Genomic DNA, 24,492 nt, shown 5'->3' with positions numbered 1-24,492 from the left:
TTTAAAGAGCAGTTTTCTGTGATTATTTTGTGCATATGTGTTGTGATGACAGCTGTTAGTCAGCGCTCAGATTCAACCCTTCACTGTTCACTCTGAATGTGGAATAGTACTTTGACTATTGACCTTTTGAGTAAACACCAATTTTAAGACCTAATCCACAGTTTGGTTATTGGTCCCTGATTCCAGGGTGATGCCCCGGTATTGTTAATATATGTTAATAATCCTATTGATAATGCTCATTTTATTGATATCTATTATTTCAATTTCATAATTGGTAATAACCAAACACGCTCCTGCCAGACCCCTCTATACAGCCTTCATGCAGGCTCTATAGACTTGCCCACTCACCTCTGCAAAACAAGGCACCGACATTTTCATTTACAGATTCAGTACACTTTCTGACTTCTACTCAAGCCTGGCGATTGAAAGCAACAGTCTGCAACATCCAGCAGAGCGCTTCCTACAATCCCCCAGTTTTGAGGGGCCCTGCCTCAGGCAAACAGTGGCCAGAAGCCAGTGCTCAGGCAACCATTAATGGCCTGCTGAATTTGGATTTGTTCCCCTTGGTGGTGCTGATAGTTCAAAGAGTTTGGGAACAGTTCACAGAATTTTGCCGGTATGCTGGACAGATCTGAGGTGGGGATGTCACAATCCCCACTCATTCTTTTACATAGTGTGAGACACTTTTGGTGTGCGAGTGCTACTGCATCATCAGGTTAAGCAGCTCTGGTTGCTAATCCACTAACAATGGTGATGTTGGAAAAGGATGATAGCCTGTGTAGCCTACGGCAAGAGGTTGGCTCGACTTTTTAAATTTGCTGAACTACGTGCACATTCCAGTGCTCAGATATGAGCTTAACCTGTGCTCATATATAATAATAATGTGTACTGTGCAACCTTAGTTTGATTTACTAGCTGATAATTCACTTGAATCAACCCTATTTGTTAGTAGAACATTTGCATTTTTCTCTGATCTTTTCTTATCTCCGTTTTTTACACACACACACACACACACACACACACACACACACACACACACACACACACACACACACACACACACACACACACACACACACAACACCAGAACAGAGGCACTGGTTTGATCCTACACTGCCCTCTATCGCTCATTTCCTCCATTGTGTTTGACAGAATTTTGAAGAGTCAAGATGCATCTCCCTATACTCGAGCGTCACCACAGGTAAAAGTTGTACCTGAAACCATTTTAGGGAAAAATCATCACAATACTGGTAGACTTCACAACTAGAGAGGGTGATGTTTGACAGAGTAAACACTTTGGTTTCAGCTCATTTGTCAAAAAAATTGCACAAACCTTGAATCACATGATGATGGAATAGAATAATGGTTACACACAGTAAGCGTTGACCGTTGTTTGTGACAGAAGTCAATTAACTGACTTTTTTGTTCTTTTTTCTCAGAGGACAGAGTCCTGAAACGTCAGAGCTTAACTTCCTCCAGAAGGCTCAGAGGCTGGAGACATACGGAGTGGACCCTCATCCATGCAAGGTGTTTTTTACAAAACAAATGTATTTTGTAATTAAGACCTTTTGCTTTTCATGAATCTCAGCTCAATGTGCAATTTGATGCAATGAGTAATTTTGTTGATGTTTTTTGAGTAAATGTGAGATGAACTAAAGTCAATCAAAGTGGAATTGTTATACTACTGTCTTGAAGTGTCATTTATCAATGTAGGACATTGACAAGAGAATATTATCTAACTGTGATTTAAAATCATGATTCTAAAATAACAAAGAAACATGGGTTCATGTGCCTGTCAGGATGTGTCTGGCAACCCAGCTTTTCTGGCTTTTACTCCTTTTGGATTCACTGTGCTGCAAGGAAACAGGAGGATCCATTTCCTCAAATGGTGAGTTAAGATGAACAGTTAAAACTGCACATGATGCTAGATAATAACAACACAGCAACACAGGCAACCCAACAGATCATAATGCCAGACAGTCTTTAATTGCAAACCTCAGTCCTGTCCCAACAAAAAGCCAGAAGGCACAAGATTTCTTTATACCAAGAAAAAAACTTTTAAATGTAGCATGCTATAGCATGCTACATTTTGACTTTTTTATGACATACATCACAGCCTGGCAAAAACAGGAGACACATAAATAAAGTGATTTATCAACTAAAAAGCAAAACAATATAAGTTAAATAAATTGATGGGAGGAATCTGTAAAGTCAGTAGTAGGGAGTGGATGCATGAAAACATGCTGCACGGGTGTTGTGCTGTAAAAAGAATGGAAGCTCTTGGAGCTCTTGGAAGAATCCAAGAGCCACAACAAAGGACTGAGAGGAGATCTGCCAACAAATTAATTCTGCTGCTCAAGCTTTTATCTACGGGGCACGCTGGGCCCAGGTGTGACCAATGCCACTGATTAATCCCCAATCAGGTCTGCAGCCCTGGAAATAGAAAGAGACACAGCAGAGGAACCAAACAGAGGGGCTGTCACACATAATACACTACAGCACACTATACTGTTTTATTTCTATACAATATACTTTATTTTTCAAAATCTCTTGCACCTTATTCTTGTCATTTTCTGTGATGGGATTCAATATATAATACTGTTGGCCTTATTAATTTGCCTCCAAATATTTTGCCACCTTTATCCATTTCTGCCTATCCCTTCTTTCTGTCCTTCTTTCCTCCCTCCATCGCTCTCTATGTTCTGTTATTTGTGGCTGTTTCTTTCTCTTTCTCACTTTGTCTTTTTCTTTTTCCATTCATCATCATTTCCCTCTCTATCTGTCTGTCCTTTGTTCTGTCTGTCTGTCTGTGTATCTCAAACACAGGGAGGAGGTGACCAAACTCAAGTTTGAAGCAAAGACATTCCATATATATGCAAATCAGACGGAGGTAGGAGTGTATGCATTATTAAAAACTTCCCTTTTCTAGCCTGTGGAGCTCAGGAAGTTAAATGAATGTGGCTTTGTTTTATGCATGGGGCACTGCCACTGTGTAGCCTATCTAATCTATCCTTAATAGTGATGTAAATGGGAAATATTGGACAGGTGTGGTAGCTATGGGCTTCAGCAGACAAAAGACCAAGTAAAGCCACTGTCTGTGTGCATTGACTGATCCGTCCTAATGCCCTGTAGCAAAGAGCTCAGTAAAACGAACACAGAAGACTATGCATGTTCTCTTCACATGGTGAAACTGTATTGACAATCACCACATGGAGTCTTGTTGAAGTATGAGTTATATAAACGTATAATATATGTGTGAGTCACTGTGCTGGACATGTTACAGGATAAGAAGATCATACTGACATACTTTGCACCTACACCCGACGCCTGTAAGCATCTGTGGAAGTGTGGAGTCGAGAATCAGTCCTTCTTCAAGTGAGTCACAAGACCTGCAACACAAACGTGCAGAAAGGACGTAACGCTTCTCATTATTATGTAAATCATGTTTCCTCTTTCCATTTTTCTCACAGGTTGGAGAAGTCGAGTCAAGTCCGCACTGTGTCCAGCAGTAATCTCTTCTTCAAGGGTAGTCGCTTTAGATACAGGTAACTTATTAAGTAAGAATATTAAGTACACATAAGTATAAGTAAGTACATGTTTACTTATTAAAAACAGCCTTGGAAATGTTACATGTCCTTCGGTGTAACAGTCCTATATTTAGTCTTTAATAAATCACATGACAGGATTTCTTTTTCTTATGTTTTCTCAGTGGAAAGGTTGCAAAAGAGGTGATGGAACAAAGTGCCAAAATTAAGAGAGACCCCCCTGAGATACACAGGTCAGAATCCTTAAAAATATTAAATCTGAAGAAGATATTGCCTGCAGCCCTAAATGTGGGTTAACAATGATTTATTCATTGTATGTATGTGATGTGCGCATATGGCTGTGTGTTTTTGTCCAGGCATGGCATGGTGCCCAGTAGGAGTTGTCCATCCATCACCCACGGCCCTCGTTTGACCAGTGTGCCAAGGACCCGACGGAGAGCTGTGCACATCTCTATCATGGAGGGTAAAACACACACTCAAAAGAACAGAGAAATACTGTAAAGTAAAAACAAAAACAAAACAAAAAATGTGGCTGACGGGAGGTCACAGTTGTGGCTCCTCAAACTCTCTGAGAGAATGAGACCAGCTCCATCAGTGTGAAGCAGATGTTGGTCAGTGAGCCTGCACAAGTCTTCGTCCAGGGGTTCCCAATCTTTTATCCAGACGCACCCCCCGACTTTATCCAACAACACCTAACATATTACAAATCCTTTCATTTTAATTGATTTAAACGGGATTGTTAAAATACTATTTCATTCAAGCAAATATTGTACAATTATTTTTATACAATTGAAGTGTTGCACTACTGGAAGAATTGGCATTTCAACTATTTATCCATTACAATTAGCTGTTTCATCATTCAACTATTACTTTTACCCAACTGTTTCAACCATTTGTTACCTTAACCGTTTACCCATCTATCCAATACTTTAGCTATTTCAATCAATTACTTTTATCTAACTATAATTGTTTATTCATTACTTATAGATAATGCTCTCTCAATTGCTATACTTAGAGTTCATGTGTTACAACTTGACTCAACATGTGGCTTTAAAAAAAAAATCCAAAACTTAATTCATTTTGTTTTTAATTACTTGAGCTACTCCACAAACCTCTGACAACCGCATACCCCCCGGGTACAATTCGGTTGGGAATCACTTTCTTAGTCCATGTGACTTGATCTGTTATGGATTACACATTGCACAATTCATCTGGGGTCCTTCTTAAGGCGCTCACACAATTTGAATACACTCATATCCTGTTTGGACAATGTAGCCTTTCCATGTGAACAATCCCCCACTTGTGAGTGTCAGTCATTCTCTTCACTTGATATCTCGCCCTTCCTCTCTTGGTGTGCTCTTTCTGAAACACACACACACACACACACACACACACACGCACACTCACACACACACACACACACACACACACACACACACACACACACAAGCTCCTGGAGCCAGTGGCTTGCGGCAGTATTTTGACACAAGAAAGTCCGTTTATAAAGGGCATGACTGACCCGTCTTTTCTCCAACAAGCTATTAACCTTTTGCCAATGCTGTCATTGTGAGTAAATTTGCTCTCCGTTGACAAGCCTCGCTAAAAATAAATAAACTTATAGTATAGTGTTTTCAACGAAGACAGTCTTTTGTAAAACTAGCCCCCCTCTTGTCATCGACATCGAGAGAAGGCTCTGACATTGCAACCCACTGTTGCAACACTGAAACAAACCCCCTGTGTTTTGTCCCGGTGCTCTGTCGCTGCGCTGGCATTTCCACTGGTAATAATATCACAGCCTGAAAATAGCTCTTGCTGTCAGGGGCCATGCCATGTGTGCCACCGCAGGAATGGACGAGGTGAACTGTGGCACGAATGAGCCACATTCCTGGGCCTTGTCTTTCACTCTCCGTCTGTCTTTCTATTTTTCTACCGCTGTCAGCATGCCTGCCAGTACTGTGGAGAAGGGAGGGCTGCTTAGCTAGCCAGGCGCAGTCAGAGACAAAGACGGACAGCAGGGAGAGAGGAGAGGCAGTTTCAAGTACAGACAGAGATAAAGAAAAAGAAGGAGCGCAGCAAACGTGTGTTGGAACACAGTTTGGGTTAGACGGGTGCTTGTTGATCTCCTTGAACCATGGTGAAGTGTCTGATCCGGATCAAGACCAAGGTGAATGTTCAGTTGCGCATGGTTAATCATTGCTATCGAGATGTGAATGTGCGCGTGCTGTCTCTGGGACCCAGGCTCTTGGGCAAGGCTCTGGGGCTCCTACCGTTCTCTCCCGCCCTCCCTGGGGGTTCTTCCACCTCAGGCTCTGGTCCTGGGTCGGGACAGAGCTCCAGGACCCCTTCCAGACTAGCTGTCCCACCCCAACTCCACGGCCGCAACCCACCAGCCAACTGCGCAGGTAAAACCCGGGGCTGCTTTTTGTCATGCAGGATTATGGAGTGCTGCCTTTTTGTGGTTCTTCTTGTGGATTCAATTTGGACAACTTTCTCTTTAAGAGTACCGTCTGAACGATGAGCCAGATATTTTAGGGTGATGCTGTTTCTCTGATTCCAATACATCAACTTACGGAATTATTTAATATCTTGAGTCCAACGCCATGGATATCAAAGTTTGAAGTTGACATGAACATGAGGATCGGGGGAGAGCTGAGGAACAGTTGCTCCTATGAGTCTTTGCCGTTTATTTAATTTAGAAATAGATTACATGACAGGAGGATGGGATCAGTCTCTTGAGCATAGGTCATGGCAAGCTGACCACCTGTTGCCACAGTGTTCAACAGAGCACAGTGTACTTAAATACTCCCAGTAAGCCAGGTTAAAACTCAAAGGGACTGAGCAGATCTCTGCTTTAGGACTAATTAAACTCAAACTGAACAGAATTAACCCTGTCTTTTAATTGCTTAAAAGACAGGGTCAGGTTCTTTATAGTCACACGTTTGCATCAATAACTTGTAGACATAACAGATTACATTTCCCATGAGTCTTATAAGGTCTGAGGTATAAGAAAGTCATGTCAGAATCTTTCTTTAAATGTGAATGTGTCAACAATACCTCCCAGTTATTAAACATGTCTCCCTTACGAACTGCCTTCCTCTGTGGTGTGTTTCCAGGTCTGGAGTCCCTTCGAGACAGCGCTCACTCCACGCCCGTACGCTCCGTCTCTCATGGCGATTCCTTCATGTCTTCTCGGGGCCACTTGGTCGACGGCAGCGAGGCCAGCACCTCAGCAGTCATCTCCGACGAGGCCTACAGCCCTTCAGACAGCATGCTGCCCACACCCGTGGGCGAACACGGGATGGAGAATCCCTTGGCGCGTCACTTCAACGGTGCTCCCTGCAGCATCGATGGGCAGGAGTCCGCGGCAGGCACATCGAAGGAGGGGCACGCGGCAGAGTTTTCTTCCGGCAGGAGAGCACTGCGTATGGTCAGGAGCAGGCCGTCAAACTCGTCACCACCGAGCGACGTGGAGGAGCTGAACAAATTCATCCTGAGCGTGTTGCGTCTCTTCCTGGTTACCATCGGACTCCTGTTCGCCCTGCTGCTGCTCCTCATCATGCTGACCGAGTCAGACCTGGACATTGCCTTCCTGAGAGACATCCGCAAGACACCTGAATTCCAGCAGTTCCACTTTGAATACTTCTGCCCTCTGCGGCGCTGGTTCGCCTGTAAGTTACGGTGGATGGGAGGTTTCCTCACCAGTAAGTGAAGCAGAGACTGAAATACACAACACAGGAGATGCGACACATAACAACAGACGATGGGAGGGTGGGAAGAGAGAAAAGGATGGCGTCCCTATTCAAATTATCAGCTCAGCTTCTCCCAGGAAGAGGTTCCTGTCCCAAGCCACGGACTGTTCTCTGCCTTTATTATGTTTGACCATCACTGCGAGGACAGGAAATCACATTTTACTTTGGAAATTCAGGTCATTTCAAGGTATTTTATTTTTACACAAAGCCACAGTAACAGGGTTTGATTCAAACACTGAAAGGGACAAGCAAGTCTGACAGACTTCACTTATTCAACCAGTTAATAGTTGCCTTTATTTTTGTATTAATTTATATGTTGCAATATTATTGTAAGACAGAATGACCTGGTGTGTAGTGGTGTGTCTTGTGTAACCTGAGAGTTTGAATTAAGTACTGACAGAAGATGGGAGGCAGTCTAGCTCGTCTAATTTTCATATTTTAAAGCCAACAACATTCATGATGATAAGAAGTTATTATGGTCACTGCTATGAGAGTGAAAACTGCTGCTTTGAGTTGTACAAGTGTCTGGGGGTTAGAGAAAGTGTGAAATGGAAAACTAAGCAGCACTTACTGACTGTAGATCAGTCCTGAGTCAAATAATACTTGCAAATATTATAATCGTTTTTATTCAAATTCGAGCCATAAATAGATTAGCCACGTGACACGTGACAGGAAAGAGTAGGACAATTTATTTAGCCCTCTTTAAGATGGTTGACAACTTCCACGAATTGTCCTAATGTGGTATACAACCCAACATCTGTTAAATTGAATTGAAACGTTGCAGTAGCTATTTGACCCAAGAGTGATGTAAGTGCTGTCCTGTTAGATGGCTTGAATGATCATTTTTGAAATAAGTGTGACTTAGCTTGTGGTCAGACATCCTTAGAGTGCTCACGTCACCATTCCTGTCCAGCAACTAGAGCACCAATAAAGTTTTATCGTCCAATGACTATAAATGATGGATAATTGTGAGGCTATACGTAAGTAATGAAGGTGGTAGGTTTACTGGTTTTATAAAATAGCAGCCAAATAATTCTTATAGCTACGATCAACTTCAATGTGTAAGGAACAGTTGTCTCTTTGCCGTAGTTACTTTGACAGTAGTTGTAAAGGTGATGGGACTCTGTGAGCTAGAGCTGTAGTGATAGTGAAGTGTTTGGTTAGTTCTTTGACTCCCACAGAAGGAGTTTATCTTGATGTGCAATACTGTTAATATAAAAAAACAAGATCCTTTCCACTAAGGGAAATTTGACCTTAATTTTAGTGCTATATTTTCCCCACATTATACTGTTAAGAGAGCTTGATTTTAGTTCATGTTCAGTGGAGGTCATAGAACTTTGTTTAGCCCTGCTGTGTTCACATTTATGCATTTATCTGTAAAGACTGAATCCATTTAAATCATGTTTCCATTTTTGTACGAACTGATTTTCTCATTTACACATTGAGATTTCCTCACAGTGGCTTTTAATGGACATGAAGCATTATTTTCTACAGTGGATGTATAGTTTTCAGCCCTGCTTACAAGAAAGCCTAAGATACGTCTCGTGTACGTCCGACAGCAATCTTCATCATCACACCTACCAAAGAAACCTCTGATGTTTGTCAGTTTGCGTCAACAGATGGAAACTCTGATAGTCTGCTCTCCTTCTCTCGCCTTATTGCGTATATGTTATTTCACAGGTTAGCCTGCAGTGCGTCTTTACAGCCCAGAGCAATCAACAGCATCATTTAAAACCATACAGTTAACTATTGGTCCTCCCAACAAGCCCACAGGTGTTTGATTGGGATATACAGTATGTAGGTGTATATGCTGTGAGTCAGTGGCAATGATCAGCAGGTATATGTCATTATACCTACAATTGATGTATTATTTATGCAACAAGAGGAATGGTATATGATGCTGATTGGCTGAGGGGTCGAGGATATGCAGGCTCCTATAGGCAGTTTGGAAAGTTACCATAATAATATTCACACCTTTCCCAAAAAAAATCAACAGGTTGGAAGTTAACGCGAAACATTACTTCAGTTTATCCCTGTAGAATTAAATACCTGGCTTTGAATGTTGATTTGATTTTTGTACAATGACATTTTAAGATTCAGAAATGGTAAAATATCAAGAAGTATTAATAATTCTGTAAGTTGGATGACTAAGACAGACGTATTGACCGATATATTTATATTTAGCAGGAAAAAAACATTTTATTTTGTGGTTGGTTTTTAGACTTGATACATTACTTAATATGCATTTGCTTTAATTCAGATGGTGCTCGCTGGTTTCTGATTGACTGTTAGGGGAAAGGCCAGGCGAGGCAGAAAATAAGTGATTCATGTATTATAATTTGTACTTTAAAGTCTCATTTTATGTTCATGTGTATGAAAAACTTAACATAATTTGAGCAATAAATAACAGATAATGTTATGAATAATAATAACCATAAACAGCAAAGGAATGTTCGTCTGTCTGCTAAACATTCAAAATGTCCCTTCAGAAGGTGAAACAGCCTGTAGATGCATGTGTGAAGGGGATGGTGCCCACTGCTCCTGACCCAACACAGCGGAAGGTAACGTCGTCATGCGAGTCCCGTTTATGTGTCGCCTAATACTAGACTGCTCTTCCTTGACTCATTTGAGAGAAACGGAGTAGATGCAAGTTTTCTTGTGAAAGTACATGTAAATGAACTGAACACCTAACAGTAGACCCATTTTCACTTGACTCTGAACAGGTTTTTACCTAAATGGAAGTGCAGCGGTTTGTATTTTTAGCCAGTTTAGAACAGCAGAAGTAGCATATTCAACTGAATATTTCCTCTTGCAATGTAGTTTTTTTTGTATTGTTAAAATCTGTTTCAAATCACTTGTACTGATAAAGAGAGGTGACGGTTCCATTGACAGGCAACTCTTGTATGCGTTTTACTGAATCATGTAAACAGGAATAAGGTCTTACTGCAAGCTTCTTCCCTGTACCATGGCCCTGCACATGGAAATGTCTCTGTAAGCATGTGTTCAAACAAGACTGCTTATTTCCAATCACTGACTTAAGACTGGTGTAATTTATTTATGAATAAATTTAATCTATTCTTGACATCTGGCAGCTAGCACGTCTACAAGTTCCATCATGAATCCAGAGGAAACAAGCGTGTCCCTGCTTGGAAACGAGAGACTGTAGTCAAGGATAGCGAACACTATTCTTCTGTCACAATGCTGCCATCTGAAGCTAAAGATGGTACGACCACTGCTAAATGAATAACACTCGCACTCAAAATGTTTGGTATGAAAATGCCTTTTTATTTATTGTATTTGCTTCAGCAGCAACAAAATAAAAATAAAATAAAAAATATTTTTAAAAAACAACAAATTAATACCAATTTTTAAAAATTGGTATTAATTAAGAACAGAATTAGGAACAGAAACGTAAACAGCAAAGTCAGTCAGTCAGACGTAGTCATTTGCAACCTACAGGTCATGTACAGAGACATGAGAGCATGTGATTTCTTACTTGCTGTCGGAATGTATCGAGAGTTTCAACAAATATAACAAAGATTAGCAACCCTAGTTTTAACGAGGCAAAGCGCAAATAAATGAATGCCATTCTCAGGAGAACTACGACTTAAGAATCATTTTCCAGTAAAACAACAAACACAAACATGAAGCCAGATATAAATAGGAGTGGCTTCGAAAGTCCAGACCTCAGTTCAGCCCGGGATGTGTGGCAGCACACCGCTGCTCGCTCACGGTCCGCTGCACCTCGACACAGTTTGAACAGTGTTACAATGTTTGGAGGAGAGTCCTCGTGTGCGAAGTTAAAACAGCCCCTTCCACATACAGTAGACTCAAGACTGAACGTTTCACAATTATATTCACGGTATTGTATTTAGTCTGAGAATTCTTAAAGCAAATGGAAATCCAGAACGGACAACAAACAAGAGACGACGGTCACGACTAGCGTTGAGATATTCATCTACACTGTGCGAGTTGTTCACCATGACTGTGTCAAAAATACTTCCTCACTTGTTCTTCCTATAAATGAAGGCAACTAGGAAGCCGTGGTCACATATTTTGGTCTTCATCTCAGTCGGTGAAGACATGCAGGCGCCCTGATGCATTGCCACCCAGGAGGGCGTTCCTTGTGGGGTGGAAAGCAGTGACCGACAGCGCTGAGTGAAGGTTCTCGCTGTAGGAGTGCTGGAGCCGGCCGCTTTCGTGGAACACCTGCACCGTCCGAGGTTGCGACACGCTGCCCACCGCAAAGCAATCTTCCTGTTTGGGGTCCCACATCGCTGATAGTTTGGTCAGCCATTGGCCTGTGTTCATGTTGTGTCTGAAGATGAAGATTGATGAGACAGGTGGTGAGTAGGTTCAGCTGACACAAGTCTCAAACAAACACAGAAATACACAAGAACAAGACAGCACAACGTCGGTGAACACATGTGGGGATTTACCCGACGGATGTCAGCAAGGGAGCTTTCGTAGTCATTGCAGATGTGTCATATATCCTGTCAAAGGAGTTCAAGATACAATTGAGCTGGACTTGAAAAGTCAACCAGAATAAGTAAAACAACAGTTATTCAAAGTGCTGAGCCGGCTTCACCTTATGTGGTGATCCAGACAGGAGGTGAGGACTCTGTTGCCTGTGCGAGGGGAGAAATAAGCGCTGGATATGCTTAAAGAGTGTCCGTGCAGCTCCGAGACTGCCTGGCTTTTAGTCTTCTTCAGATATCTGCTGTCGTAAATATTCACTACCCTGCAGACAACATCAAAACATTCCTTTAGTTCGTTTAAAAAAAAAGACGGATCTTTCTGCAAAAGTATATTAAATCAACAGTCAGACATACTTGCTTTCTGCAACAGCAAAGTAGTGCTTCTGTAGCGGGTGGACGCTAACACAACGCAGGGTCTTGGGGTCCAATAAGTGGAGGGACTCGTGGGTGTTTCTAAAGAGAAATAAAACACCAGTGCAGCATGTTTATGAACACATCGTTCATTGACGAGAGAGTTCAAACTGTTCTTCTCCAACACAGTGGAAAGAGACCAAGAGCTATTATTCATTACCCTGGGGTCCGCCGATCCACAATGGCAACTTTTCCAAACCAGTTCCCCACTACTAGTGTCAGACAGTCATGGGACATGAAGTCAAACGTTTTCAGGCCTTCTTTAATGTCATACACCTAGAACAATGCACAAACAAATTGGCGTTAACTGATTGAGGTGGTACCAAGGTTTTAAGCTCTTGGAATGTTTGCGTGTAGGCAGTTAAGCTTAAAACCTTCACAATAGGTGAAACTAAAGCTATCTCACATCACTAAAGACGGCCTTCTCTACATCCATGCAGCGTACAGATCCGTCGTAGCTGAGGCTCAGCAGCTGGGTGGGATGAGCTCTGGAGAACGCCATGCAGCTAACTGGACGGGTGTGGGGGTCGAAGAGCAGCACGCCATCAACCCCCCAATCACCACCCTGAGGGAAAATACAAATTAAAATAAACCCGAGAGCGTTTTCTTCTTGTAGATTTCATATGATGTGAAAGAGATGTGCCTTTTAAAAAGGGCACTTATGTGTCCACTGACGGATGCTTTGCTTCCAGGAATCACTACTGAATATTAGCCTCACATTTACAGTAGTCCAACTGACCGTTCCTTTTAAAAATGTGAAAATAAAACAGTTATTTTCAGGTACCTCTGCTGTTGTTTACTAATGTAATAACTAGGATTTTCCCAGCTGATCTAGTGCATCAAGTCCTGTTGCTTTGAGCAAGTTTTGGAGCCCACAGCGCCCTCCAGTGGTCACATACCAATTTGTAACAGCACTAAGATCAGTGAAAAGAAGAAAAAAAAAAAAACACCGCACCAACTTCCAGAGTCCAACTTTCCCCAGCTTGTCTCCTGTGGCCATCAACAGGCTGCTGGTACACGGGTGGAAGGCAGCAGAGAAGATGCGGCCCTTCACCACTTTGGCCACTCTGTCCTCAGTTATCCTCATGTTCTTCAGGGCGGAGCGGTACCTGCGTAAAGACAGCAGGGAAGGTTTTAGTCCGCCTGTTGAACATTTTCAACTGTTTGCAAAAATGTGACGATGAATGCAAGGACCAAAGGGAGACTAATGTGCCGTAAGAGATGGAGTCGTCACTTCTTAAGAAGAGATAAGCTGAAAGAATCAGAGTCAAAACTTAAAAATCTTACTCTTTCAGATCAAGCTCCATTTTTCTTTCTTCTGTTGTACCCTTTGAAAAGAAAAGCAATTTTAATAAACAATAAGAAAACATAAACGATCACCCTGTAAAGATGTAGGACAACCTTTTTCAACATTATACATCTCCAAATTATTTTTGGCTTGAAACGTCATTGTGTTCTTGGAGCACAACAGTCAACAGCTAAACATTCATTTACGGTTCTGGGAGAAAATCAAAGAAAAGACGACACATTGCAATAGCCAAGGAAGGTGATGAGTGCTACCTCGGAGCAGAGCTCAAGAAGCTGTGATGGCAGCTTGCTTCCTTCTTCCATGTTGACTGGATCCATGGCCAGAGGACCAGGAGGTTTCTTTAATGACTTCAAAGCAAGTAAAACAACTCAAGTGAGAAACAGGAAATAAAGAAGAAAAAAATAAATGCTAGAGAGACAGAGAGCACTAGAGTGGCATGAAGTGAGGCAAGATATACATTATGTATATGCAGCTACCTCCTGCATGCTCAGCCCCCCCCTGGGTTCAGGAGCAAGTGTGGAGGTCTTTGATTCTATATTTTGGAGACGAAGGGATTTGCGAGCTGGCAGCGCTTCATTTACAGCAGCCTTTGACCTGCCGCCACAGACAAGAGCGTCGAAGTTACATGAAGAAGACACTGGTCGGTTGGACTTTTAAAAGCTTAAACTTACAGCTAAAACTAAAAAATGGACGGTCTAAAAGTGATGTCTACAGGCAACTTCTTTGTCTGACTAACAGTGAAAAAAAACCTATGTAATCAGTTATCACACCAGATGTCAATTACTAAGACGCTGAATTAAGAGCTCAGTACCTCATGAGACGCCTCTGCGATGGCTTCGGTCGTGTCAACTGCTTCAACTCCTCTGTTGCCTTTTGAGAAGAAAAACAATTTAATACTAATCCTACCTGTTCAGAGAAAGTAAGACGAATCACAAGATGGCCGTGGTGAAATGAGTGCACTCGTACACTGTGCAAAAATAAACCCCAAAAGACGTCACTCGATGTCACTGGTTGGTATAGCTATTTTTAGTTTATTTCAATGGGATTTAGAGCGCATATATATATATATATATATATATATATATATATATATATATATATATATATATATATATATTGAAAAGTGGGAAGAGAATAAACTGAGGAAGTGAAAGATTCACAATGTCAGTAAATATCATCCGGCCCTAAACCGGCCCAGAACAGGAGGGCTCTACAGCGGGTGATTAAAACCGCCCAAAACATCATTGGTACCCATCTAACGAGCATCAGTGATAATGGTGAGAGGAAGTCTATGCAAAGAGCTCAAAGGATAATAAAAGACAATATCCACCCAAGCCACAGCCTGTCCACCCTGCTGTCGTCTGGCAAGAGATACAGAAGCATCAGCTGCCGTACCTACATATAATATGGCTTTGTTTTAGTTTCGTCTTATGTAGCAAAATGGGACCACAAACTTTGCACAACCCTGTGCTACAAAGACAATAACTGAACCTTGTAACTCCGCCCCTTTACCTACCTGTAATAAATTGATAGAGGACAGAAAAACTTGATTCTGTCTGATGTTCTCCAGACGCTCCAGTTCATATGATGAATATACGCCATATCCCTTCTGTGTGGAACAAAGATACAGCACTGACATTCAGGAGAAACAGGCAACAACCAGCCATGAAGGAGTTGAGAATAAACGTGTTCATTTGACACATTTTTGTACAAGCTTCAACAATCCACAGACATGTAGTGAGTAAAAAGGACACTGTCCATGCGTGTTCATACATCACTATCTCCAACATCCTGTCTGTCATTCTGGCTGGGTTGGTCATTGTGTGTTGTTGTTGTTCTCCTCTTTCAACAAAATATTGGCAGGCATTTTAGAAATAAAAAAACCACATACATACAGTTTGTATTATGCATTTCTTTAGTGTCTCTTACCCTCTTCTGTTTGTGTGTTTTAACGTGAGCTGTTTCCGGTGAGTACTGGAGGCGTTTAGGTGGCAGGGCGCTTCTTGCAGACCGTCGGACTCCCTCGAGAGGCACGGGGGGCATTTTCTACAAGGTGTGCATTATGAAAATGTAACTAAAATGCATCATTGAACTTTTCACACAGAAGCACAAGTTCCCACGAAACTCGCAACACGCTTAACGTGAGACCTAAAAGCATAGCCTCGCAGAACGCACGTGCCTCAGTTGAAATAACGTTAATTAAACCAGATTAAGAACTTCCAAAACTCACCAATAAACGTAACTCCACAACAGCTTTGCGTTTTGTCTTCATATTTGTGCACTTATAACAGTACGTATGAACTATTCCTTCAATAGAACTGCAAGAAGGTTGATAAATGCTCACTTCTGAGGCTGTTTGGTACCTAATAATTAGGCTCGTTCGAGTTGAACTGCGCCTCGCCTGGAAAGCAGACGAGAGCAGGCGGACGTAGAAAGGGGCGTTGACAAAAAACTGCTTTCAAATCGGACCGTTTTCAGTCGCCTGCTTCTACTTCTTTCTTCTTTTTTTTTGGCGGTTGGCAAACAGCTTTCGGGTGCATTACCGCCTCCCACCAATCTGGAGTGTGGACTAAGGACTCTAATACCACAACCAAACGAAAAGAAATACATACACATACAGTATATACACACACATACATACATATGTGTATAAATAAATAAAGATATGTATATAAATATATATATATATATATATATATATATATATAGAAAAAATAAAATAATCTCTGCATTTGACCCATCCCTATATATGGGGATGTCTTTGACAGGTGACACGTCAAAGGCCAAGGCTCGAACAGCCGTGGCTCACCAGCCAACCCTCTTAACCCAGTGAGCCACGGTCGCCCACCTTTTCCACTAAAGAAAATCTAAGAGCCAATCAGCTCTTTGATCCGAAGACAGCAAGAAGTTTCCCATCATGCCCTGGGGTCATGCAGTCGGTGTAGAGCAATTCTGCATAGCCTGGCTCTAAAATCTGCGGCCGCCTCGCTCACGTGAGATCATCGTTACGCACGTTTTCATGACGTCAGAGCAAGTCGGACGCAAATCTACCCAGCATGTAGTGTGCGCCGATCGCCGGTGATCGATTCTGCGCACGCCTGGCTTAAGTCGAAGTCGGTCGAAGTCGCCCCTCTGTGTTGTGAAACAGAATGTCAGCAGCTCATTGGTTGTCTCCACATGTCACCAGAATAAAAGGGGCTGTTCTCTTCGGCCGACAGCCAATGAAAACAGCCTTACACTTTGATTGACATCTCATCTCTGGCTTCCGGCTTCAGCTTCCACAGAAGCAGACATAATGTCGCCACCTTTTGGCAGATGTTGGCAATAGCAGGCTGGAACATGACATAACGTCGCTAATATTGATAATTCTGTTTTTTAATACTTGAAAGCAGCCCCAATAGTAACGTTGAAACATTTAACAATTGATTGACTCACAATGCCAGATTTTTCAGACAGTTAAAATAGAAAATAGTCCTCAGTTGACAAAAACACCCACACACAGGGAAAGATGTAATCAGTAATACAGGCAATAATATAATAAAAGACCCATAAGCATAAGGGGGAGGATTGTTTATTAACAAAACATGTAGAAATGGAAACAGGCAATTCTTTCACATCTGAGCGGACTCCTTAATGTGCCTTTTGTGCGTGACCATCTCTAAAGTATGTTAATCGGGTCAAAGAAGATAGAGAACTGTGGAGGTCAAGGAAGCAGCTTGTCCTTGTCTTTGAAGACGTTCAGAGATTTTTACACACATGATTTTGTCTTTACGGAGTCATAGAGAAGCCTCTCACTGAAAAATCAAGTCAATGGCCCATGGAAGATCTGTCATAACATGATATCATTGATCTACTGGGATGTTTATAGCTCAGCGTGACACTGTGCATGTCACATAACTGATTATATGAAGTGTTGGAGAGGTGGCCTGCATGGTACAAGCGTCAGTACAGGCAAACTTTATACGATTAAATACATTTTCTTTGTGTAGTCATTAACGACACATTAGGAAACACAAGAAACAAAGATAATAGATAAAAACTTCCAACCTTAAAACAAGGAGAAGCAAATGCAACACAGGAAAGTTGACAGTGTGACACAAAAGTTTATAGTTTAATAATCTCGAGAAATGAAACTTCTACATAAAACACTTCAGAGAGCATGAAAGCACTTTCCATTACTCCATGTATGTTGTCTCTTACATTTTCCTGAGTCTTATCACTCCTCCACTTAGTTGCCATTTTAATCCTCAAACTAAAGGTAGAGGGTAGGAAGCACATGCAGCCAGTCCGCACATGTTTTTTCCCTGCTCGATAAAAAAATATCTGTTGGAATAAAGAAAGAAAGGTGGCCGTGATCACTAGAAGCTGTAACAAGTCATCACACTGAAACACGCACAGACAGACACAGACTATATTTACCCGTCCATTCCCCAGTCGGTGCCCCAAGAGTTCTTCACAATCCAATACGGCGTGCCGTTCTCTTCAGCACCGTAACCCACAGCCAAGACCGCATGATTCACCATGTCTGCTGTCTTCTTACACTGGGTGCTAAACAGACAACACTGATGCTTTTAGATCAATGGAGTACATGTCTTTTGTAGGGTGACTGGGCTGCATCCTGCCTACGCAAAGATGCGTTTTGTAGCTGTTTCCTCTTCACGCCAGAGCCACGAAACACAAAACCACAGACTAATATTAGCGCTGTTATGATAGAGAGGACAGAAAGTTGAGTGAAGTGAATCACAAGCACTCATAAATGTAGGCACCGTAACAAATGAGCCATCAGATCTTCACAGTGGTCTACTTATGAATAGCTCCGTATTAAAGACGGACATGTTGCAGGCCAGCAGGCAGTACCCTGTGTGATGAAAAGAGTATTTTGTTTGTGGTCACTACACTGGTCTCACACCAATGTTGAAGCAAACAGGCAGGCAAAGTAGTAAAACAGCACAATATCTAACAAAAGTCTGAAATATATGTTACGCTCTGATGTAGGCACGAGCAGATTTCTGTCACATCATGCCAACAGCCATCAACTAAGATTTTGTGGATTTCACTGGTTGCCTTGTTAGTTCCATAATCCTCTTTCATGATTAAATAACTTATAATGCTGGTGGATTGCGAGACAAAAATCCAATTATTGTATTATAAATATTTCCATAGTGCAACAGGGACAGAAACAACATGGCCACACACAGTCCTTTGAATATTCCTGACCACACGTTATTTCTGAACAACAGTAAACACGTGTTGACTTGTCCTCAGCTCACCTGGTGTAAACACCTTCTTTGTAGTGCTTAAATTCAGCCGTGACTTCAAAGGCAAAGGACACAGGGTTGAGCCGGGCCACAGCATCAACCATGGCCTTTTCATCATACTGTGGATGGACAAACACACAGACATTTTAATACAAAAGTGAACAGCAAAATGCAGTTAACGTTAATATAGTGTGAGTAAATTGTTGCCGATCCAGTATATCAGACTGTCACTGTAAGAATTCACAACAATGGCACAAAGTCACATTATAAGAAACTATCTTGTCTATTTGTCCACCAAAATAGTTGCTTTTGTCTTTTCCTCTTGTCAGGTCACCAACAAAGACATAGTTAACTGTACCTGATTCGTGACTTTGTGACCAAGCACAATGTAACTCCGCATGTGTACACTTGTTCACTCACACTTGTTATGTTGACAACATCCAGGACAAAAGCAGCTGCAAGGGCAGGCTCAAAATTGCAAGTGTCATCCTAAAAGAGGAGAGAGAAAAAAATATTACATTGTAAAATGATTTTACATCAAAAAATACAATGAGACATTACAACAGAAAAGTCGTACATGTCCTTTGTAGGGATAGTCCTCCTCTGTCATGAGGCCGTTATTGTATTTGATGTACTCAAATGCCTGGCTGGGGAGGCCACTGAAACAAACCAGGTGGTGTTTAATTGGTTGAAGCCAAATACACATATTCTTCTTATTACTATAACTTATAATGTTGTCAAAAAAACACATTACTTACCCCATGCATCCATGATTGTTGAAGTCTTTGGCACAATCTATCAGCTGCTGCTCAGACTGGTAAAGAAAGCAAACTGCGTTATGCTTTTATACAAAGCAATAATTCTGTACTACTACTACTACTACTACTACTACTACTACTACTACTACTATCTCTAATCACCAAAGAAGACAAACCGCAGATCAAACTGTGAAACAGAGATTTCTTCTGCGAGTACATCTGCTAAATTATCCTTGTGGGAACAATCTATTAGATCGTAATGAATAATAGAAAACCCACCAGAGATATTAGCTTCCCGGTAGCAATAGCATTCACTGACTCCAAACAGCCAGTAGTAGAGAAGGTCCAACAGCTTCCACAGTGACCCTGAAGACGCAAACACGTTATAACTCAAACAACTTGTAATTGACTTATGTTAAAAAGGTACTCCACTCATTTTTTTGCATGAAGGTCAATGGCTTGTGAAAACAGAATAATGTCTTCTGTGTCTCTGGCGGAGCTTTGTAAAGTCTGCGGTCTTTGTCACTTTATTATGCTCATTTAAACTGAAATTAGTCAAGCTACATAAATAAAGATTGTAACTACATGTTGGATTATATTAACCACTGTGCTTGTAAATGAAATATTTGTTGCTTTTACCTTTTCAGTGCTCACATGTAACTCAAAGTAGCTGAATGCAGCCGTTATGATGGCTACTGATGAGGTTTTGCTTGATTAAAAAAACTGTCAACTGAGGTACAAGCCTTCGGTGATGTGCTGCAACCATCAGTGTCATTTTCCACTATAAATTAGCCCAAATTCTTGTCATCCTGATTCTCCTTCTAGATAGCGGTGTTAATTGATTGGCGGTTCAGCACCATATCTGGGTACCTGGTTCTTCACGGGAGTCACAATGTTGCCCTTCATCCTCCAGTCTACGGACTCGGGATGAGGACCAGCCCAGCTGACATGACCCCCTTTAGTAGCTGAGCAGTTCTATAAAAGACCAGAACCAGAAGATTGCGATCAAAAGAGTTATTTGTGTAAAACCACCAGCCGCATAGTGTGTTGTAAAATGTGTCATACCTGAGGCTCTGTCAAAAGAAAAGATTTCCTGAATTCCTCAAATGTCATGTCTGAGAACTGATTCAAGCCCACTAGAGTTGAAGATGAAAAACATTGTGAGGACATGCATGTGTTTCATAACATTGTAAAATATTACACCTTTCAACAGAGAGTTGACAGTGCACCCTCTGTGGTAATAATCTATATATTACATGTTATGAGACAGGGTGAGGAGCTCTACTGTACTTGTGAACGAGTGATTCCCAGCATTATGATGATCTATTTCCCTCTTATTCTCAGTGAATGAGCGGAGCCGGTGGTAATACTCCTCGGTGTCATAAACGTTGTTGTACTGCAGTCAAAAAGAGAAGTGTAACAGCACATAGAAAAGAAAGAGTTTTTAAAAACGTTTTTACTGAAGCAATCAAAATCAAACGATTCATAAAGCTGTGAAGTATATATTATAACTTTGTTATTATGTAGGCTACATACCTGTGACATCCACTGTTTGAATTGATATTCCTCTGATAGGACACAGAAAGAAGCCTTCTGTTAATAAAACTAATAATAAACATTTCAAACTTTCAAGTTTAGTCCTGAAGTCATTAATGGGGGCAATGTCGTACTTTCACTCACACTCTTTAAGTACTTGTGCTTGACTTCATGGTACTAGTAGGCCAACTCCACCACTTTTCAGGGGGAATTTAAAATTAAAAAAACTCCACTCCATTTATCTGGCAGCTGCAGTTACTTTACAGATGAAGAATTTACATGCAAAACTAATATAATATAATATAATGCACGGCACAAACAGTAGCCTTTATTAAATAGTTCAAATTAGCTTTAACATAGACAGTAAGTACAACAGTAAAATGATACTTGCACATTAATGCACCATTAGCCTAATAATAATCCTATAATAGACTATAGTAAAGCGTATATTAAAAGTGACATTTCTAATAGGCTACAGGACGTTTACTCGTAGTCTAATGGGATGTTATTATATTGCAGAATTGAATCAGAATGAGATTCATTTGCAAAGTGCGTGTGGCCATACAAGGAATTTGACAATATTTTTTTTTTTAGAGTATTTACATATAAATAAAATAACATAACAGCAAGAACAAGGCTGGACAAACAAAGGTAAATGCTAGGCAGGACTGTTATGTACACAAGTAGGAACAAAATATTACATATGTGTGATTACATAAATATTATGTAAATATATATATAAAACAATAACCAACAAGGTGTAATGTTTCGTACAGTAAAGGAGCAGCTGAATACTTATTCCACCGTTGTTCATGACAGATAAACTATATTGTTTTTAGCCTAGAAATTAATATTCTGTCTGTTAACACTTGTTTTCAATTAGTTTCAACGAGATATTAGGCTGCTGTAAGCGACAGCGACTTACATTTTGCAACAAACTAAAATGACGGAATAACAAACAACCGTTAAAGTCCATGAGTGTTTACTTACCTTCGGGTAAAGTTAACGGTGTTAAATGGACTAAACTAAAAACGGTGGCGATGAACCACAAAACACCGAGCGCCATACTTTCACCGTGTCGACCCCCAACAAGCTGTGAGAGCGTCACATGAGCCGGCTGCTTTTTAAAGTAACACCCCCTTTCCTTTGTCCCCCCCTCTTTCTCTTCCCCAGTAAAGCTACAACCACCAAGTGTCTGTGCTCATGCAGCTAGCTCAGTTTACAGTGTAAAACAAACGTGGCACCCTTGAAGACACTTCTCCCCCTGAGAAAGAATAGATTTATTAACAAGAGGTAATCAGGAAAGAATACACTTTTATACAAAACTGGAAATACTACTCAAGCTGTTGAAATAGACTGAAAGATAATTCTCATACCACTGGGTATTGCTCACTGCAAACATTTGATGTGCCTGTTAGAGGGTAAAGATTCATGTGCAAGGGTGGGGTTTAAATACAGTACACATATCGTTCTAGATATAGATTTGATTTGAACACGTGAAAGTGGTACATGCCTGCCACTTAAGCTATAGGTGTTTTTCTATACAAAGCCTGTAAAAAATACCTATAAATATTCCAAGAATAAGCACAATATTACTACTGTATAGTTCCTGCTAACACGTTGGAATAGACAGGATACAGAATGTGTTACACTTATAAGTTGTCTTCAACATTTGCTTTAAAGTATCATACACAGAAAAGTTATTACAGAGTTGAACGATCATAAGGATAACACATTTCGAGGGATATGTTTTTAACACATTGCACATTAGGAAATGCATCAGACTGCCTGTACACAATATTGTACACAGCAAATATGTCTGCTTCATTGGCAAATTGTAGAACAAAATAGTTTACATACTTTTGTATATAATCCATTTCATGATTAAGGCAAAACCATAATGCACTGGCCAAAGAGGATTAACCATAAAAACTATGCTCTTGCTGTCTGAGTGAAGCTGGAAATTTAACTTCCTGAAGTGGCTCAATATTGGTTACGTCTGCTACATACACTGCCCGGTGCTTATACTGTATATACATCATGTTGCCCACCAGGGGAATAAGGTGATTATAAGCAAAGCATAAAAACCCATCTCTCCAAACAGAAAACATGTGTTCTAGCTCAATAAGAAACCAACAGGTATTCTTGTTCCAGTTCATCTCCCAACACTTCCAGAACTCTAATCTTTGTCATTCAGCGGCTACTTAAAACATCAGAGCACATGATTCAACTTTAGCCACCACAGCAGTCCCACTTTTCGCTCCCTTTATTCGTCTGAGAAGAAACGTTTTCGAAAGTGTCCCCATTTTTGATAGCTGGTCGGCATCTTTTCTGCAATAGCCATTCCACATACATTCAATAATTAGTATTTTTCTGTGTTAGTGGCGGAGTCTGCCATTCTCGCTCTGTATCCAAATCAACCAGGACTGACATCTTAAGGATTACACCACTTTGAAATACATGCAGCCAGTGGATTAACAGATATTTGTATTACTTTTATATTTACACTTGAGGACAAATAGGCTGAAGAAATAGATGTTGTAATCAGGCAGAATGTGTTTATGGGGACATGTTTAGAGACGGCTGCACTTCTTCTTGCCGTTCTTTCTTCGACTTTTACATCAAAGCAGAAAAGTGGGAGTTGATCATCATGTGTCAAATGTGACCACCATTTCTCATGAATGAGAGCCTTTTTCCATACTGCACATTCCCAATAGAATATGACTAAATATCTTCTCTATATACTCTCTCATCTGTTTGCTCTGTGGTTGAAAATAAATGTATCATAAAATGGTTATTTAAGACGAGAAAAAACATATAAATACTCTGTAACTATATAAATAAAACCTCTCTGGGCTTCTACTCAGTCTCTAATAACGATTATACACTAACGAGTCCATTGGGGAGCACATACTAGAAGGGCACGGCCTACTGTGTCTAATACAAATAATAGTTTATGTACACTATGATATATTATTTTTGTACACTCCTCTACACTGGCTGACTGGCTGCATCGCCCTCTGGTATGGCAGTTGCGCCGCCCTCCACAGTAAAGCAAATACAGAGGGAGGTGAAAACTGCTCAGCACATCACCAGGACGGAGCTGCCATCCACGGAGGACCTCCCCACCCAGCAGTGCAGGAAGAAGGCCAACAGGATTATCAGGGACCACTTTACCTTTATAGACTTTAACTTACTGTTTAGAACCTGTTTACATTTCTTGATATATATATATATATATATATATATATATATATATATATATATATATATATATACATATATATATATATAGACTAGAGCCCAGTTAATTAATTTTCCAATTCCAATTCCATATCATTTCATTTTAGATTTTAGATATGTTAAATTTATATCCCTATATTTTAACTTTTACAAACTATTTAATGTTGTATATTCCAATTTTTACTTAGGGGATCACTGTTGGAGT

The 24,492-nt window shown here is 40.8% G+C and overlaps 3 protein-coding genes across 4 annotated transcripts in view; 1 reads left to right on the top strand and 2 right to left on the bottom strand.

Annotated features, from left to right (window-relative positions):
• The window catches only part of LOC142933711 (FERM domain-containing protein 5-like), a 50,006-nt gene extending 42,752 nt beyond the window's left edge, over positions 1–7,254 (top strand). Inside the window, exons 7-14 of the mRNA XM_076077920.1 lie at positions 1,440–1,527; positions 1,800–1,888; positions 2,827–2,890; positions 3,284–3,375; positions 3,471–3,545; positions 3,710–3,778; positions 3,902–4,008; positions 6,659–7,254. Coding sequence (XP_075934035.1) covers positions 1,440–1,527; positions 1,800–1,888; positions 2,827–2,890; positions 3,284–3,375; positions 3,471–3,545; positions 3,710–3,778; positions 3,902–4,008; positions 6,659–7,254 — 1,180 coding nt within the window. The remainder of the gene's footprint in view (positions 1–1,439; positions 1,528–1,799; positions 1,889–2,826; positions 2,891–3,283; positions 3,376–3,470; positions 3,546–3,709; positions 3,779–3,901; positions 4,009–6,658) is intronic.
• A 3,310-nt stretch (positions 7,255–10,564) lies between these two features.
• wdr76 (WD repeat domain 76) lies at positions 10,565–16,092 on the bottom strand. The gene is made up of 15 exons (XM_076078014.1): positions 15,723–16,092; positions 15,422–15,538; positions 15,266–15,334; positions 15,009–15,101; positions 14,304–14,362; positions 13,969–14,086; positions 13,744–13,839; positions 13,471–13,511; positions 13,139–13,292; positions 12,590–12,748; positions 12,344–12,459; positions 12,127–12,225; positions 11,883–12,035; positions 11,734–11,787; positions 10,565–11,612 (listed from the first exon to the last, which is right to left on the bottom strand). Exons 1-15 carry the CDS (start codon positions 15,762–15,764, stop codon positions 11,363–11,365), a joined length of 1,620 nt encoding a protein of 539 aa, XP_075934129.1. The 5' UTR covers positions 15,765–16,092; the 3' UTR covers positions 10,565–11,362.
• Positions 16,093–17,053: 961 nt separating this feature from the next.
• LOC142933799 (pro-cathepsin H-like) lies at positions 17,054–22,156 on the bottom strand. Of its 2 annotated transcripts, XM_076078026.1 has the most exons (12): positions 22,035–22,156; positions 21,045–21,076; positions 20,799–20,904; positions 20,574–20,644; positions 20,379–20,483; positions 19,788–19,874; positions 19,509–19,564; positions 19,328–19,409; positions 19,171–19,239; positions 18,763–18,869; positions 17,912–18,040; positions 17,054–17,815 (listed from the first exon to the last, which is right to left on the bottom strand). In XM_076078026.1, exons 1-12 carry the CDS (start codon positions 22,108–22,110, stop codon positions 17,740–17,742), a joined length of 996 nt encoding a protein of 331 aa, XP_075934141.1. In that variant the 5' UTR covers positions 22,111–22,156; the 3' UTR covers positions 17,054–17,739. The 2 variants fall into 2 exon arrangements, with proteins under 2 accessions (XP_075934141.1, XP_075934142.1); XM_076078027.1 differs by lacking the exon at positions 17,054–17,815 and having other exon boundaries at positions 17,930–18,350.
• Between the last annotated feature and the right edge of the window lie 2,336 nt (positions 22,157–24,492).

Source organism: Anarhichas minor, unplaced genomic scaffold (genome assembly GCF_050575085.1).
Source record: "Anarhichas minor isolate MPS153535 unplaced genomic scaffold, ASM5057508v1 ptg000062l, whole genome shotgun sequence".
Taxonomy (NCBI): domain Eukaryota; kingdom Metazoa; phylum Chordata; class Actinopteri; order Perciformes; family Anarhichadidae; genus Anarhichas; species Anarhichas minor.
The sequence above is the reverse complement of the archived record's forward strand: the minus strand, read 5'-3'. Positions and strand labels throughout refer to the sequence as shown.